A 17,312-nucleotide genomic window follows, 5' to 3' on the forward strand; every position below is an offset into this window, starting at 1 on the left:
TAGCCAGTCATGTAGTAGTCAGATACTAAGTAATTAATTACCTCATTCACTCATTCCATTATTCTTTCATTCCTTCAACTAAAGTGCATAGTACGTGCTGGAGAATCAATGATAAAAAAGAGGGGATGACTTTATGATCTCACAGCTGGGGCGGGGTGGGGGGTGGGGTGGGGCGGTACTGACCAAAAAAGAAATAATTAGAAAGCAATGTGAAAAGTGCTATTATGGAGGTAAGAAGAGAAGGTTATTGAAGTACATCAGAGAAAGCCAATTATTATGCCTGGAGAAATTAAGAAAGCTTCACAAAAGAAGTAATAAAGACTTGTTCTTAGGACAGATTTAGGGCCACCAATTTCCCATATTAATTGTGTTCCCTGTCCCACTGGAAATTTCTAGATGAGTCTAACATTTCCTGGGACTATTGTAGATATGAGATCAGAATCTTAAAGCATATAACTCCTTATTCCAGAGTTCTGATAATGTAAATAAAATACAAAGATACAGACTTTTGAGATTAAGCTACCTCAGTATTCAATTGAATGAAATTATTCTTTAGAATATTAAAAAAAAATTTTGACATGTGGTAGAGGAAGTAAAAAATATGTCTTGTTTTTTGTATTCTTAAATTCTAAAGTCTTTTAATTTGCACCATTTCTGAATAATCAGCAACAACAACCAATGGTATTGCTACAGATTAGGTTCAGGTCCCTGAAAGCATATGGTCTTTAGCATGTTATTAGGATCTTCTAATGCACCCAGTGTTTCCTCAGCTCAGGTCGCAAAACACATCGAGTCCATTTTGCATGTCCTGTGTTTTCCAGTTATTTAAATTTGGTCTTGAGACTTTTTTTCTGGATTGACAGCAGTACATCCAGTGTTATATTTTTTGGGTGGGTTTATTTATTTATTTATTTATTTATTTATTTATTTATTTATTTATTTTGAAAATAAATAAATCAGTCTCTCTTTCTCTTTGTGTCTGTCCCCTTCTTCTTCTTTCTTTTTTTTTTTATTTTTCTTATTTGTCTACTTTTCCCATAGGAAGTTGTGCATTCCTTCTTTTCATTTGTTCAGATTGGAAAAGTTTACATGAACAAGTATATGTAGGTACACCCACACGAACAGGCAGATGGACTCATACACGGAGGAACAGATTTTTAACAATCTTGGCTATTATAAAACACAGGAGCACTTTAATAGAGATCTCACTACTCACTCATGTGTCTTTTGCCTATTTTCAGCTGTAGTTAGTTTTTAATGAAGTACTTATAGGTGTTGGTTTTGGACTTTCTTCTTTCCAGGGATAATTTTCAAAGCAAATAATCTTGGAATATGTTCTTAGACAATCTGTGCTCTGCCAGGGCACTTTTCCTGTGGGCCCTTAAAAACTCAATTTCATGAGTTACCTGTCACTCTGTATGTTTGTTTTTTGGGTACAGAGAAAGGATTAAATCACTTTGGTCATATAAACTGGATTTTATTCAGTTCTTTTCTTCTATGTACAATCACTTAACCTGTTTGAGGACTGTGAATTAGTGCAGCTGGAGCCATACTTTGGGAAGCCTTTTGGCTGGTTTGGGATTAGAAGCATAGGATTGGAATCAGGTGGCCAGAGTTCACATACTGCCACCATCACTTGCTAGCTGTGTGACTTGTGACCGATTAGCCTTTCCGTGATTCAGTTTTCCTATTGATAAAAATAGGGTTAAACATAATATCCATGTCTTAAGTTTGTTGGGATAATTAAATGAGATGTGTGTAAGGAGTGCTTAGCACAGGCCTGGAAAATAGTAAGCTCTTAATGAATGTCATTCCTATTATTGCACGTGAGTAACATACCTAGCAGGAGATGTGCAACATCAGGAGGAGGCTGCAAAGGTGTTTGGTATTATTTGCTTCCCTATCTGTCAGATCAGAAGTTTGTTACTTGGTATGGAAAGGACTGATGAATCTTGGCACAATTTTTTTCCCTAAGTAAATCACATTTTTTCTGGAATTTGTTTTGCCTTCTCTTCTAACTTCTCTCTGCATGCCAGTCTCTAACCTGTGCTGACCTTCATCCGCTGCCCTGCCCGCCCCCGCCGACTACCCCATTCCAGGACAGGAGAGTTAATGTCTGTTGCTTCTGTTCTCACACCATGAGTGCAGTTGAGAAACTCCATTCCTGAAAATCCCTCCCAGTTCTTGGTGAAAGCCCCTGCTTATAATTCATGTTTTCTGCACATACTTAGTAAAGATCTCAGGGCTGTAAACTTAATTCTATAATTATCACCTGTTCTTTATGTTTTACTGATCCCTTTGTTCAAATGTTTACACCCTACATTTAGGAAATCACCTTCTGATAATTTTTATTTCTTACTTAATAGAAGCACAGCGATTTCTCCTATACAGCTCTTTGCTTTACTGTCTCTTGGTACACCTGATATGTTTGTTCTCAAATAGCTTTTTTTATACAGCCACAGGAGAATTTATGTGGAACTTCCATACCAGTATTAAAGATAGTCATAGCAACACCAAAGAGGTCCTTGTGAAATTCATGATTAGGATGTACCATAGGAATTAATAATTCTCAGGCCACTGCCTTAAATTGTAACCACATTGTTTTTGTAAGGAAGTTGCTCAATTTATATACAAGGAACACACAGGGCTGTGTTCTAATTGAGGAATCAGTTTTATTTAAAATTTATATCTCAGAAACAACTTAGAATACTCAACTTCATATGCATACGCTGTATTTGAGTGACAAGATATGGAACAATGTTTTACTAATTTGACCCTTCTGATAATTTCCTAAAAGTCTAAGTGAATACAATGAAGGAATACCATCTGTAAAAATGCTTTTAATATCTTTTTCCCCGGAGTCAAGAAAAAATATTTTTAATTAATAATTATATAGATTTATTATTCACTATAAAAATAATTTTACTGGACACTATGCCAATTTTCTTCTTAGGGTTCCCCAGTTAGTAGAACTTTAAAAACGTACTTCTAGTTTTCTAGATTTTAGTAGGTCAGCATGCGCACCAAAAGTGTATTAAGGTGGACTGCTCTATTTATTGATTTGCGGTGAATCTGCTAAAGGCTGGAGGCAATTGTCTGCGGAAGGGGCGGGAGGGCCATACATGATCGAGGTCATGCGCATCTAGCCAATTTGTAAGACGATCCAGCCGCTCCAAGCCATCAGCAATCCTTAGCATAGGGGCACACTCATGCATTCTTGTCAAGTCATCTTGTGAAAGGCTGCCTGCTTCCAGCTTGGCTTGGATGTGCAACCTTAATAAAACTCACTGAGGTCTGGAGAAAATAGCAGATCTGCAGCAGATAGGGTAGAGGAAAGGGTCTAGAATATGTACACGCAGCTGACTCAGGCAGGCAACACGCTGAACGGTTACACAGGGAGGAAACAATAAATCTCAGCTACTTATGCAATAAATATCTCAAGTTTTAACTAAGGAAACTATCATTATAGTAAAATAAAAAAATAACATTTTAGAACAAAGCTAACAAATGGCTAGTTTTCTGTGATTCTTCTACAAAATCTTTCTTTGAGAGGGAAAAAGTCAAACAAACAAGCAGTTTTACCTGAAATAAAGAACTAGTTTAAAGGTCAGAAGAAAGGCAAGGAGCAAGTTTTGCGAGAGGCACGGAAAGAGAGTGCTGGCAGTACAATGACAGTTTTCCTTTCCTTTGCTTTCCTCGCTGCCATTCTGACTCACATAGGGTGCAGCAACCAGCGCCGAAGTCCAGAAAACGGTGGGAGAAGATATAACCGGATTCAACATGGGCAGTGTGCCTACACTTTCATTCTTCCAGAACATGACGGGAACTGTCGTGAGAGTACGACAGACCAGTACAACACAAACGCTCTGCAGAGAGATGCTCCACACGTGGAACCGGATTTCTCTTCCCAGAAACTTCAACATCTGGAGCATGTGATGGAAAATTATACTCAGTGGCTGCAAAAAGTAAGTGATTGCTTTCAGTTTCTAATTGCACGGAGCCTTTTCCGTTCTTCCACTGCAGCTGACTTAGAGTTCCATAGAGGGGCATTTGTGTGTTTACCTTTTGCTCCAGGGGGGCAGTGTTTGCAAATGTAAGACGGCTCTCTCCCTGAGGCTTCACAGGAAGCCAAGGATTTTAGGCTCCTGCAAGCCTGTGAAGGTACGGTGGCACCCCGTTTGTGTGCCTAACACTGGCATATTTTATGACATTTCTGGTTTTCTGTTACTTAAAATTTAGCTTGAGTTTTCTGACTGTCAAAACCTACCTTGAAAAAAAGCTTGTATATCTTGAGCAAAGTGGTAAAAAAAAAAATAATAACAGTAATACTAGTTTAAGATCAAATAGATTTTACACCATGCAATTTTGTGCAGCTAGGACAGAGAATCATCACCAAATACTTGTTTTTCAACCTCTAGTAAAGTTAACATGGAATGAGAGTAAGTATAAAGTATGATATTTGATTGGAGATATTGTATGTGTATGTAAAAAAACAATTTTAGGAAATAGAATAGTAGAGGGCTGATTTCTGTCATATATTTCTTTTGTCCTTGAGAAAAAAATCAGGAAGAGGTATTTTAATGTGAACTCATCAGAAAGAGGTTGTATTCTCACTATGAAAGGAAAAATTGAGCTGCTGGTGGCTGTTCCTGAAGACATGCACCTGCAGATTTGGGCTTAACGCAACATGTAGACTTTACTATATTCCTGAAGTATCTCTTTCCTCAGAATGTTGTAGTTACACACAGTGCCATGAGGAAAAATAATTTTCTCTCTCAGTATTAATGTTGAGTATGCATTTAATCCCAATTTATAAAAATCAAATTAAGCATTTTATTCAGTTATTTCTCTATAAACCATTTAAAAGTTTTTGTTGAAAACTTACCTATAAAGAAAGAATGCACTCTCTGTAGTTCATTCCCTCTTTGCTCTCTGTTTAATTGTGTAACAGGTAAGCAGCAGATAACAAGTGTATTCAAATGTGTCACTAGAACGGTGGCAATGTCAGTGTCCCATTTGTGGGACACTAAAAATTCACTTGGTGTGTATGGGTAGGAACGCAACCAGTCTAGTCTTCCTTAAGTTAGTCTGTTAACAGAACAGATCCTTTAAGAAGATAAAAGATAGGGAGAGGACAAATGCTCTTTTTTGTTCCTGTGTGGTCACGCTCACTTAGATCACCGCCTGCTGAATCATGTCTAGTAATAGTTATTTTACTTTTGTCCACTAGGGACTGAACTAAGATCACTGTTATTTTATTTGAGAAGTTAACTGAAACTTAGTAGTTTTAGAGTTTCCAAACCTGGAATTTTACTTAATCTTTCTGTTGTAGATTACAGGTGAAGAAATCCATAAATAGGCAAAATAATAGAAAGGACACAGAATTCTGCCATCTTTTGATAATGTAGCTTAAATTTCAGGCACTAATTATAGCAGCAGGTTATAATAGGATACCTTTTTTTCCCTTTGGTAAAACTTATTTCCATCATGAACAAATGAATTTGGTTGAATAGCTTATTACTATTCTCAGTATACTGCCTATATAGTGTTTAATGAGAATTCAAGCATTATAAATTAGCTTGGATTCATTGAGGGAGGTGGGGAGGGAAAGTTAGTTGCAAATTGTCTTTAATGAGCTATTCTACCAAAAATGTAATATTTTGTTTGCTTAAAATATACAATCAGATGGTGATTCAAACATAGTAATGCATATCTTTTGTTGCTATGCAATTATTCAGCAGTAAAGGGTAAATACATGATTCCATTGGGCTTAAATCATGAGCATGCTTCATATGTTAATTTAATGTGTGAAATAGATTTGATTTTTGTTTGCATTGTTCTTGGTCAATGATGATGGCATAGTTTTCAGATTATAGCCAAGCATAACTATGAAAATGTTCTTTGGTTATACAGACCCTTGCTAGCATGAATCAAGCTGAATTATGCTGAAAATGTCCCTGTTGGAGTGAGTCAGAGCAGTTTGGCTAGACTATTGTCCGTTCAAATTTGCATATCTTTTGTCATTGTTAATGCGATTGGTCAGAGGATCAAGAAACCAAATAAATGCCTTCAGTAAAGGACTTGCTAAAGGCTCTCATAAGTTTCCCTTAATTAGAGATTTTCTTGACTTCAAGTTCTAAATTTCATGTAATGTATTTATTTTGATAATTCAAATGGAAATCTTTTTTGTTGTAACTATTTGGTATGCTTAATACTGTAATTTGTTCTACTTCTATTTTGATTTCCAGTAGTTCTGTTAGTATAAAAAGCAGTGCACTGCAGAAACTGAGGCTATCAGTGTAAATGTAATTAATTTATCCATTTATTCGACAAAATAATTAATCACACACGGTGATTATTATGCAGCTCATGCCATCACTATCAAGAAATTATTTGATGCAGAAAGTGTATTATGAATGATAGAAAAAGCCAGATGATAATTTATGTTAATCTGTTACTTTTCTTGATATTTTGTAAACTGGACTCTTTTAAATATTCTTCACAAGACACTGGCTGTTACTAAAAGTCACTTTGTGAGATTTATACTTCCCAATCTTATTCCTTAACTTTTGGTCTTTCAGCTGAACAAGATGAGAAGCAAGGTAGGCAACAGGGCGAAGGATGTGTTGGGCATCTTAAGTCCTGGAACTGTCATGGCACTTGTCTTTTGATGTGATGGATTTAATTCTAAGAGATCAACTTTCTATGATAACTTGTCGATTAACACCAATATGAAATAGGTTGATAGCTTTATCCTCACTTGTCAAATGGAGAAAAACAATATAAATAATTGTTCAAAAATCACATTTTTATTTAGTGAAACACTTGGGCTGTTTGTCTAGGTTTGACTCTCTTCTGTTATATAGCTCTTTTTAGCATTGTTAGCAAACTATATGCAGTACCGGAGAGTGACCAGATCTTGGGATAGTAACAATAAGTACAGAAGGTCTTTGTGTCTTTGCCACTTTCTCATGATTCCTTTCTACCTTCTGTGACAGAGAAATGTCTGTTATTTAATGTCTAGTTCACATCCTGTGCTTCTTGAACTGTTATTTTCTTTGTCTCATATACCCAAAGTTCACAAATATATGTATTTAAAATATTCAGATTTAAAATATATAATGTTCTAGAATTGGGGGGAATTCTTAGAAAGTCTGTTTTACTTTTGCCAAATGATGTCTTTTCTTTTTTGGTTGAAAGTATGAATACATTGAGTCAAAAACATACCTCGTAACAGAGAGCAAGGATCTTATGCTATAAATATTTCATACTAACTATAATTGATGAATTGATGATTATTAGTAGGAAATGTAGTTATGAATTGCCATCCAAAACATTTTCATACGTGAACAACTTCTAATGAAGTGTTTGGCTAAATTTTTCTATTGACAGCATTTTTGGACTAACAGCATCCTCTAGTTGTGTAATCTCTATTAAATTCTTTGCTTCAGAGAATTAAGTTTCAGCATACTATTACCTGAAACATATTAATGATGATGATAGTCTTTTTGAAGATTATATTTGTATTACACATATTTTACTCATATTATTATCCTCTAGAATGTGGCTTCCATGAGGCCAGTGACCTTATATGTTTGTTCACTGTCATTTCCCCAGGGCCTAGAATAGTATATGATCCATAGCACATAGATAATAATTATTTGTTGATTGAATAAATGGATGCACTGTCTGTGTGTTGCAGTCTACACTTTACTATGTATTATTAACATTTTGAATTGTATACCTTACCTCCCTAAGTAGATTTTGTTGTCTTTTAAACAAGGACTACATGGGGGAGGAAGAATAATTTTCTCTCTACCCTCTCAGGTTCATGGCTAAGACCCTTCTGTAATGAAAAAAAAAAAACCATACTAACAGGAGACAAACAAATGGAAGGTTAATAACTGGTATACCTTCTGTATACATGGGAGATACCTAGGAAAACTGAGTAACTCCCCCAAATGACCCAACCTGCCACCTTAAATATTGTCTCCAGCTAAAGACAAAGAGATGTTCAGTGAGGAGAGCCTGGTTTTCAGGCAAAGCACAGTAAACAAGGGTTGGTTGTTATGAAGATTTAAGTCCATGCCTTTTCATTGATAGAGTTGCTAGAGATTTAGTCATTCTCTTCATGGTACAGAAAGGGAGACACCCTTACAAATGGAAATTTCACTTATAAATGTAAATTTCTCTTATAAAAGGATAATTTCTACTTGGTTTCCAGAGTTTTTTCTGTGTCTGCTGTTTCTTAAAAATAATCAGCCTGAAATAATCCTTATGTCAAAAAGGCATTTATTAGGGTGACTTATTCTGCTCCCCTTCAACTACATCCTACAATTATTTTTGTCCTAATATTAAAGATAAAGGGTCTAGATTAGGTGGTTATTAATTATCCAAATTGTATTTAGTCTAGGATCTTAAAAACTTCTACAGTCTCTCCATTTGTCCTCTTAATTATTCATTAAGAGTCAGCTTTGTTGACTGTTTCTCCATGAAATGTCCCCATACTCCCCTTAGCATCCCAGGCTAAGTTCTCCTGTGTTATCATATTGCATGTATCATGTTAACACTGCATTTCCCTGTTGTATGGCTATTGTCATTTTCAGTATTTGTTTTGAGAGCTGTTTGCCTACTTAGACTGTAAATCCCTAGGCTGTAACAAATATCTCTTTATCCATCTTTACATCTCCGACGATGTTTAGTAAGTGTCTGAACAGTGTCTCTGTTATGATAATATGAAAATTTTAAAAAAACATTAAGTGCTCAAGTGTGTGGTGCTAAGTATAAAATGATGCAACTTAAGGGACCTTGTAACTGCTTTCAGATGCTAAAGTTTGCTTCTAAGTTACTTGAGGGTGAAATTGATCTCCCTGTGGGACAACAAAGAATTTTATACTTCAGACCAGTAGGCAAACATTTACTGCATACAACAGTGGCGTGTATTTACATATAATATGTGCATATGTGAATCTCAGTAACTAGAAGTGACTTCTCATCTATGCCTTGTTTTGGTGGCTGGTGACTGCAAAACTAAGCCAGAGAGATGCTCTGTATTTTAAATAAATATATGGAGGGACTTCCAGAATGTGTAAAATAAGCAGACAATTGATAAGTATGTTTTTTTTAATTGTCACTAAATTTGAAAAAAATATGCATATGTGATTTATGCATAGAAATAGGAATTAAAAGGCAATTGCCAGGAAAGGTTAATAGGAATAATTGTCTTTTAAACCCAGTTGTATTTCCCTGCCAACTTTGAGAATAACGCCTGATTTCCAAGTCAAGTAGAAGCTCTTTAGTTAATGCCTCTGTATTAACTTTTCAATAAGTAGTTAGGTTTTATTGTTTGCTTGTTATATTTTAGATTCCAAAGATCCAAGAAGTCAGAAAGACTTTCTGGGCCTCAGAAGTTGGGCATTTGGAGCTATAACAACTTTTCAGGTTTCTCTGTAGGAGGGAGCAAACCTTTCCCTAAACTGTCTCCATTGAGGGATCTCAGGTTTCAGGAGCATGGCAAGTAGGTTCTTTTCTTGGGTGATTGCAGACCTTCCTTACTTCTGACTGTGCCATTTCATGTTGAGCTGTCTTTTAGTAGCACTTATGTCATATGTAATTATTAGTTAAATGTAATTTATAATAAAAAAGAATGTGCCATTCTTTTCCTTAAAATCCCCCTGCAGTTTTCCATTATGTAAGAATAAAATCCAAAGTCTTTACCATGAGGTCCTATATAATCCGCCTCCACACTCCTCTCTGGATTCACTATTTACCACCTTTCCCTCATTCCAGACATTCAAATGACTTTAACCTTCTTGTGTCTCCAGCAGAGCAGCTCATCCTGTCTCAGGGAATTCACATGGTTTACTTAGCTAGGAAAATTCTTGCCCCAGGTCTCCGCATGAATGGCTTTCTCTTCATTCAGGTCTTTGCTCAGAAATCTTCGTAGAGTCTTCTCTGAGTACCATTACCTATCACTTTCCCTCACTTTGCTAAGTGACTTTCTATCATAATACATGTATTATTTCTTCAAGACATTTACCACTATGTCCTTTTATTCCTTATTGTTTGCCACATAATTTGTTTTGTCTCCCTCTACTAAGAATGTCAACACAAGAGGTTCTTGTTTATCTTGTTCCTTGCAGTATATGTCACTCTTAGAAGAGTGCATGGCACATAGTAGGACCTCAGTAAATATTTGCAGAATATAGTCTCCCAGACCTTATACTCTATGAGGCAGAGACTGTACCTGTCTTGTTCAGCAGTTCTTATTTATTATTTTATTTATTATTTTGATAGTAGATCACTTTTCTTGTACAATGCCTGGGATGTAGTTGGAAAGAATACTATTTTTTTTTTAATAACTAGAGAAATCAATGAGTTCCATGGACAAATTTTGACTGTAATTAAATATATGTATGAAAATGAGGCTTAACTGTGTTCTATACATTACACTACTATGTAATGGGGGAAATTTTAATTAATCCTGAGTTTCTGTGTGCTGTTTCAAGGGTCAGCAAATTATGTCCCTTGGACTAAATTCAGCCCACCACCTATGTTTGTAAATAAAGTTTTACTGGCATTCAACCACATGCATTCCTTAATATATTGTCTATCCATTTGTAAATAAAGTTTTATTGAAACAGAGCCAAGCCATTTACTTATGTATTATCTATGGCTGTTTTCTTCCTCCAACGGCATAGTTGAGGAGTTACAATAGTGACCAACTGGTCCACAGAGCTTAAAATTTGATATCCAGCCTTTTACTGAAAAAGTTTGCTGACCCCTGTTCTGCATCACAAAAGGAATATAGTATTAACACTGGGGCCATTGCAAGGTAAATTGTGAGGTTTCTTGTGTGGGAAAAAGATGGCCCTCCAGGAAGCCAAGTAATCTTCAGGCCCATGCCAGTTGGCAGAGAGCCTGTCTAAGCCATTTCTTGGCTTAGTATTGGGACATGCTGTGAGGTGACATTTTACAGTACAGGGAGGGAAATTTCATGTCTTTTTTTTTTTTTTTTTTTAATTCCCTGCCCATCTTCATGTGAAGAGAAAAATATTCCAAAACAGATATATCTTAAAAAAAGAAAAAGCACCTGAGTAACAATGCAAATCAGCAGCCTCTGGATAAACAAGTCTGGGTGCCATGGTATTCTGCTTTATGTGCCTGTTTCATCATGTTGGTTGTGGCATTAGCAAGAATGTTGACAAAACATCGGAGACATTCTATTTTCATAGAAATGGAACTTCAGGTTCAGCCTTTTATATTCAGTCTATTTAGAAACCTTTCCTCCTTTTGTCATTTGTTTTAGATGTAAACATTACAAGTGTTCCCATTTGGGTAGATGATGAGCAGGGAGGAGCTACAAGTGGGAGGCTCAGCTATAAAGTACAGAAGTTTATCAGCCCCTATGCTATAATTTGCTAATTAAGGAACTTCTGTTTTCTTTTTGCGAGGCCTTGTCTCTAAACATTAGCAGTCTTCTCCTGGGCCTTGTCTTCTTTACTTTTCTTTTCTTTTTTTTAATACCACAAGCTGTATTGTGTCATTTGATTACACGCACAACTCTAATTACACTCTGAGTCATCCTTGCCTCTTGTTCCAATACAAGATTATCGTTTGCTGTGAAGTTGGAAAGTTCCAAGCTCTCTTTGGTTCTAGCCCCATGGTCTGAAGGAGGGAGGGCCTCTTAATGTTTAAATCTCTTTACAAATTGTACAAAAGATGTGCCCCCTCCCTTATCAAAGAGGTTTCTAAAGAATGAAGCACTCCATGGATTATCTTTTCTTTAAATTTGGAGGCTCTGTACCTAAACACTCTTCTCTAATTCTTACATAGAAATATTAGACTTGAGAGGTTTTCAGGTTTCTTTGGTCTTTGTTACCTAGCCAAATGATCTGATTCCTTCCTTCAAACATAAGAAAAGGTAATATTTAACTGAAAAAGTGATGAAAAACATATATAGCCAGATACATCCCAACTGGTAGCTAATAATTTCATCTATAATGTGTTTAGGCTTATGCAGATCTTTTCTTTTGGCAGTAAGTATTGGAGAGTAAAATGTATGTAATAATTGTTACTTTTTATATATACCATATGATTATGCAGGCCACTTACTGCAGATCTACATTGGCATGTATTGACATTTGTGTTTAACTATTGAAAGTGCATGAAAATTAGCACAAGCATCAAACTGTGTCTAAAGTAAATCAGTAGCTGAAGTATTAATAAAATGCAAATGAAATGTGATTGTCCTGAGTTGTAAGTAATGTTTACATGTAAGTCATCAAACTCACTGGCATCAAATAGATAAACTTACTATGTATTTCTGTGGAACAGCTGATGATAATTTTGGAGGGTGGTGTATTTTGAAGTTTTGTTTTATATGTGGTTTAACTCATTAGAAAGGTTTACACTTTATAGTCTCTATTTTGTTTATGAAAGCTGAATGAGTTGAATTATAAAACTAGACCCTAAAGATTATTGGAGGGTTACCATTTCCAGAGAACAAATAAATATTTTAAAATCCCAAATTACATTTAACTTCTAAACCTTTAAAGAAAGTTCCAAAATTTTATAAAACATTTCAACACTGTTTTTGTCTTCACTATTAATATACAGTTGACTAGATTAAAATCCAATGGATATTTATTGCAGCTTAAGATTTGCTGCACCCAGCAGACCTTACATCTACCTTATCTCAATTGACAGACATGAGAGGTGAGGATTCTATCTTTATTACTAATATCACCAGTCTTTTCTTTATTTTCTACTTTTACTCATTTTTTAAATATCAATAACAGCTGTAATAAGCAGTAGTTTTAATGTTTATAGTATTAATGAATAATTTATTGAATAAATTGAATATTTAATAACTTTAAAATGTTAATAATGACAGAGTGGAGGCTTAATATTTTTTAACAAATGAGCTGATGAATTTTAAATATTTCTTAGCAGTGGAACCCTATTTCCAAGCATATTATTAGGCAGAAACTTAATATGTAATCTAAATGTAAATCAAGGGAATAGAGGAGAACTGGAATGAGGCCCAGCCATGACCCTCTTCTTCAGCCCTTTCCCCAGAGGCATCGTTCAAGGGACTGTATGTGTTCAATGGAATACAATTTCAAGATGGCGGCAATGAAACTTGCAAATAATCAAATATTAGGTAGGTAAAGTTGCCAATACCAATCTACTGGCAGACAGGAAGAAACATAGCACTTGATAGTTGGAATATTTTTTAGCAAGCTGATTGTAAGAATGTCCAAAACAGCTTAAGAATATTAATGTGTAAATTACAAAAAAAAAAAAAACAATGCAGGTTGTTCTAGACTCAGAAGTGTTGAGAGGTGGTCTGCTAGGTTCTATAGCCCCTGTTGTTGAGAAGCCTAAACCCATTGAAATAGACATGAAAACAGATGCATTGTTTAACATACTTAACATGACCCAAATATGTTAAGACAATAGACAATTTGTGGATAATTAGTGACAAATTGTATAACTTAACCTATTTTCCAAATTATCCAATTTCATGATAGTGTGTACTTCGCTGTTTTAAATTTAGGAGCATAAATTACATTGATTACTTAATATCTCAAGCTACAATACAATATAATACAATATTCACTTAGAACAGAATTCATTGTTAAGGATAGTGAAAGGAAATATGAGTTTTAAGCAGGCATTTTGATATTTTCAAAATTTTCAAAGACTTGTTAGATTGACTCAGCTAATCTTTGTTTTTTATTTCTAGCATATGACACTTACCAGAATTGCCATTTTCTTGTTCATATGTGCTGGCTATTTAGTAGTTTTAAAGAGACTATCCTGACTGTGAAGGTTAGTTCAGTTAAGACTAGATAAAATCATCCTTGAATCAATCCACTTTCCCAAACACACCTAAGCTGCAACGTATCATAATATGCTGAAAGAGACTAATCATAAGAAAGCAATGTCTTCAATTCCATTCATTCTATGGAGCTTTTTCTCTTTCTTTAGGAGATGAATAATGCACAGCCATTTGATAGACTGATGGGGTGAAGTTTCTAAAGTCAGGTCTTTTATGAATTTATTATTAACTTGCTTATTGTATTAGAAATGCAAGTTCTAATATTTTTTCCTGGCTTCCCAGTGGCCTGCTTTTTTTTCAAACATCAGCTTGCCCATTCTGCACTTTGGAGACTTCTGAGGCTTGAAAACTGGAAAAGAGAGGTGGTAAGGCAGTCCTCGGAGCTGGAAAGACAAAAGAACTCAAAGGAACTGGTTCCAGGCCTGGGTGCTTTTCATTCTTCTTCTCTCCTCTGGTATTGTCTTCAGTAAAGTCCTATGTGATTCTCCTTATACTGGCCATGGAGTGGAAATTTTAGAGACAGGAAGGACAAGACGGAGGGTGAAAGAACAGGAGACCAGTGACTGTCCCTTTATTGGTGGCTGGGGGGCACAGTGAGGGGCCTTGAGACTATAGCCTGTCAGAAGACTGCTTCATGGGAGATGGCAGTGAGTCCTGTCATGGGATATTAGGATACAGACATGAGTGATGGAGCTAAGCACCTGCAAGTAACAAAGGATAGTTGGTCACTTAGCCAGTTATCTAATCAAATATGCGCTGTGAACAAGGTGGTCTGCTAGGTACTGTAGCCCCTGTTGTTGAGAAGCCTAAACCCATTGAAATAGACAGACATGAAAACAGATGCATTGTTTGTGTCCACTAGTTCCTATATCGAGTACGAACACAGAACCACACAGTGATGAAGTATGTTGTACCTAGAGCCAGACTGCCTGGATTTGAATCTTGACAGCATCATTTCCTTCCTATGTGACCTTGGGCAAGTTTCATAACTTCTCTATGCTTCATTTTCATTACTGGTAAAACTGAGGAAATAATAGTACCTATATTATGGGATGATTGTTAAGAGTAAGCATAAGTCACATAAATTACTTTGCATAAGTCCTATTACATAGTAAATGCTAAGTAAATATTAATTATTCCTTGCGACCAGTTCTGGGTTATAGTAAGGTTTAAATGCTGAGCACCTTTACCAACTATCAGGCCCTTTGAAAGAACTCTATATGTATTAATTCATTGAATATTTTCCGGAGATAAGGATAGTTTTCCAACATGGCAGATGAGAAAGCTGAGGCACAGAGACGGGAAGTAACTTGCCCAGCATTACCTCAGTGACTAAGTGACAGGACCTGTATGCAATCCCAAGCAGTCTGACTCTCTGACTTGTGCTCTAAACCATCTATGAAATTAGCTACAGCAACTTTTATGATGTCTCCTCTTGTCACTCTTCAAACCTTGTCTACTTAAATTTTTTTTTTCCTATGGTAGTTTTTGTGTCTCAACCCTTAATTCTTTCACACTAAATCAGTTGCCCCTTTCTGAAGTTCTGTTTCAGACAACCATTTGTCCCCATCCTATCTCTAAAGCTTCGTGGTTAAATTGACTGTGACATGTAGGTTATGCTGCTGATTGAAGCACAATAGCCCAATTCTCTCCCTCCCACAGGCCTGTTAACAGACCAAGGAATCCCACGTCTGCAGTCCTTCCCGCCTGTCTCCTTAGAAGCACCATCTCTTGAAGTTACAGAGCTTAATTGAATCTGACTATTTATCTAAAAACTTTTAAAACACAAAGAAAGAGTAACAATTGCTTTACATGGGGTGAAGTTGCCTATTCTAAATATCTTCCGTTCAATTTAATGGCCTCCCTCTTGGATTTATCTGTGGGCAATCCTTCTTGGAAAAGCAAAAGACATCCTGGAACTTAAAATATTATTTGCATGCACTTTCTTTTGTGGGTCATTCAGAGAGTTGTAAAAGTGAGAAGAAAGGCCTTGTTTTCTCAGGCAGTGACCTCTTATCTCACTTCCTATTTTATTTATCATTGTCCCTATTAATTGAAATATTTCTGGTATTTTGGTTCAAGGCCAAAACACTGCTACTTGCTAGCAGTTGTGATGGCTCTTCCTCTCTTTTTCCTGATCTCAGAGGCCTGACCACTCAGATGCCTGGGCTTTGAGGGCTGCTGCCTTCATGGCTGATAAATATCAGTTGCGTGAGTAACTTTCCTCTGTCCATTCTTCTTCATGGAGTCCAAATGAAGAGTAATGATAGAATAGGGTGGGGAGAAAACAGAATTCAGAATTCATGCTTTTTCATCATCCACCTTAGCATAGTGGGACAGATTAAAACACATAAGAAACAAAACAAAAAAACTCAGCTTGCTTGACCCACGTTCCCAAGGAGCACTAAGGATCAGCAGTGTGTGGCATGTCGACCTATGTTCCCCAAAGATACTGGTAGGACATATTCGTGAACAAATGCATGCTCTGGTGCGCAAACTATATGGGGGCAACTTTTTGGTCAGCGAAGTGGTCTGAAGGATCCTAGTGCTAATGATGAATAATAACAAGGACCTTTTCCCAATTTGCAGGAAAGTTTTAAGGATTAAAACGTTCAATTTTAAGATTTTCTTTCAGTATCCTCTCCATATTTTTCATCTTTCATCTATTGTGTCTGATACTTTTATCTCCTCTCAAGAGTTAGCTGACAAAGTAGCAAATACATATTAATTAATATAAGTTGGGAAGTGACCTCCCATATTTAGTTCTGTAATTTGTACTGTATCTGGACAGATGGTTATGGTGTGGTTTATCTCATCCATGTAACATAACTATACTTCTTGCCAGTGAAATTGCTATTGCTTTGTGTATGGAATAAATCAGTTTATCTGCAGAGGGCAGATGTTCTGTCCCAAAAGCAAGTATGAAAATGACATTCCATTAAGAAATGTATTTAGTAACAAAAGGATATTAATAAGTCTACCTCGACTAAGCAGTGTCAACAGCCAAACAGATAAGCAAATACATTTTTATATATAGTAGGTATTATATCTATTTTATAGATAAGCAAACTGAGGACCAGTGACGTAAAATAATTTTTTAAATGTTAAATATTTACTTTGAGACAGATACAGATTTTGAGCCCAAGTATTCTGAGTGGTTAACTCTAAAGCTCTTCATTATTTATATCTCTCCCACTTTTCCTTCACAAATTAAAATAAATTTTGAATAATGGAGGGTGGGAAAGAGGTTTAAATGAATGATACTTTCCTCTAAGTTTTTGGAGAAAATATCAGAATAAATAACCTTCTTTGGAGATCAAAATAATTTGCCATGCATGTATAAAAATTGCTGTAAGAAAGCTATGTTCTTAGGAAAACTATTTCCTGGAATCATTCCTGACTGGATACAAAATTTTATTTCAATTTAAAAATATGTCAGAGGCAAAAAATTAATTGCTGTTTTTAC

At 35.8% G+C, this 17,312-nt stretch overlaps 1 protein-coding gene across 3 annotated transcripts in view; it reads left to right on the forward strand.

Annotated features, from left to right (window-relative positions):
• The first annotated feature begins 3,217 nt into the window (after nt 1-3,217).
• ANGPT1 (angiopoietin 1) overlaps nt 3,218-17,312 on the forward strand; it is a 231,667-nt gene continuing 217,572 nt past the window's right edge. Inside the window, exon 1 of one of the 3 annotated variants that reach the window (XM_031439489.2) lies at nt 3,218-3,965. In XM_031439489.2, coding sequence (XP_031295349.1) covers nt 3,669-3,965 — 297 coding nt within the window. In that variant the 5' untranslated portion in view covers nt 3,218-3,668. The remainder of the gene's footprint in view (nt 3,966-17,312) is intronic. The other 2 variants (XM_010981856.3, XM_010981857.3) reach the window with 2 other exon arrangements.

This window comes from Camelus dromedarius, chromosome 20 (assembly GCF_036321535.1).
Source record: "Camelus dromedarius isolate mCamDro1 chromosome 20, mCamDro1.pat, whole genome shotgun sequence".
NCBI lineage: Eukaryota > Metazoa > Chordata > Mammalia > Artiodactyla > Camelidae > Camelus > Camelus dromedarius.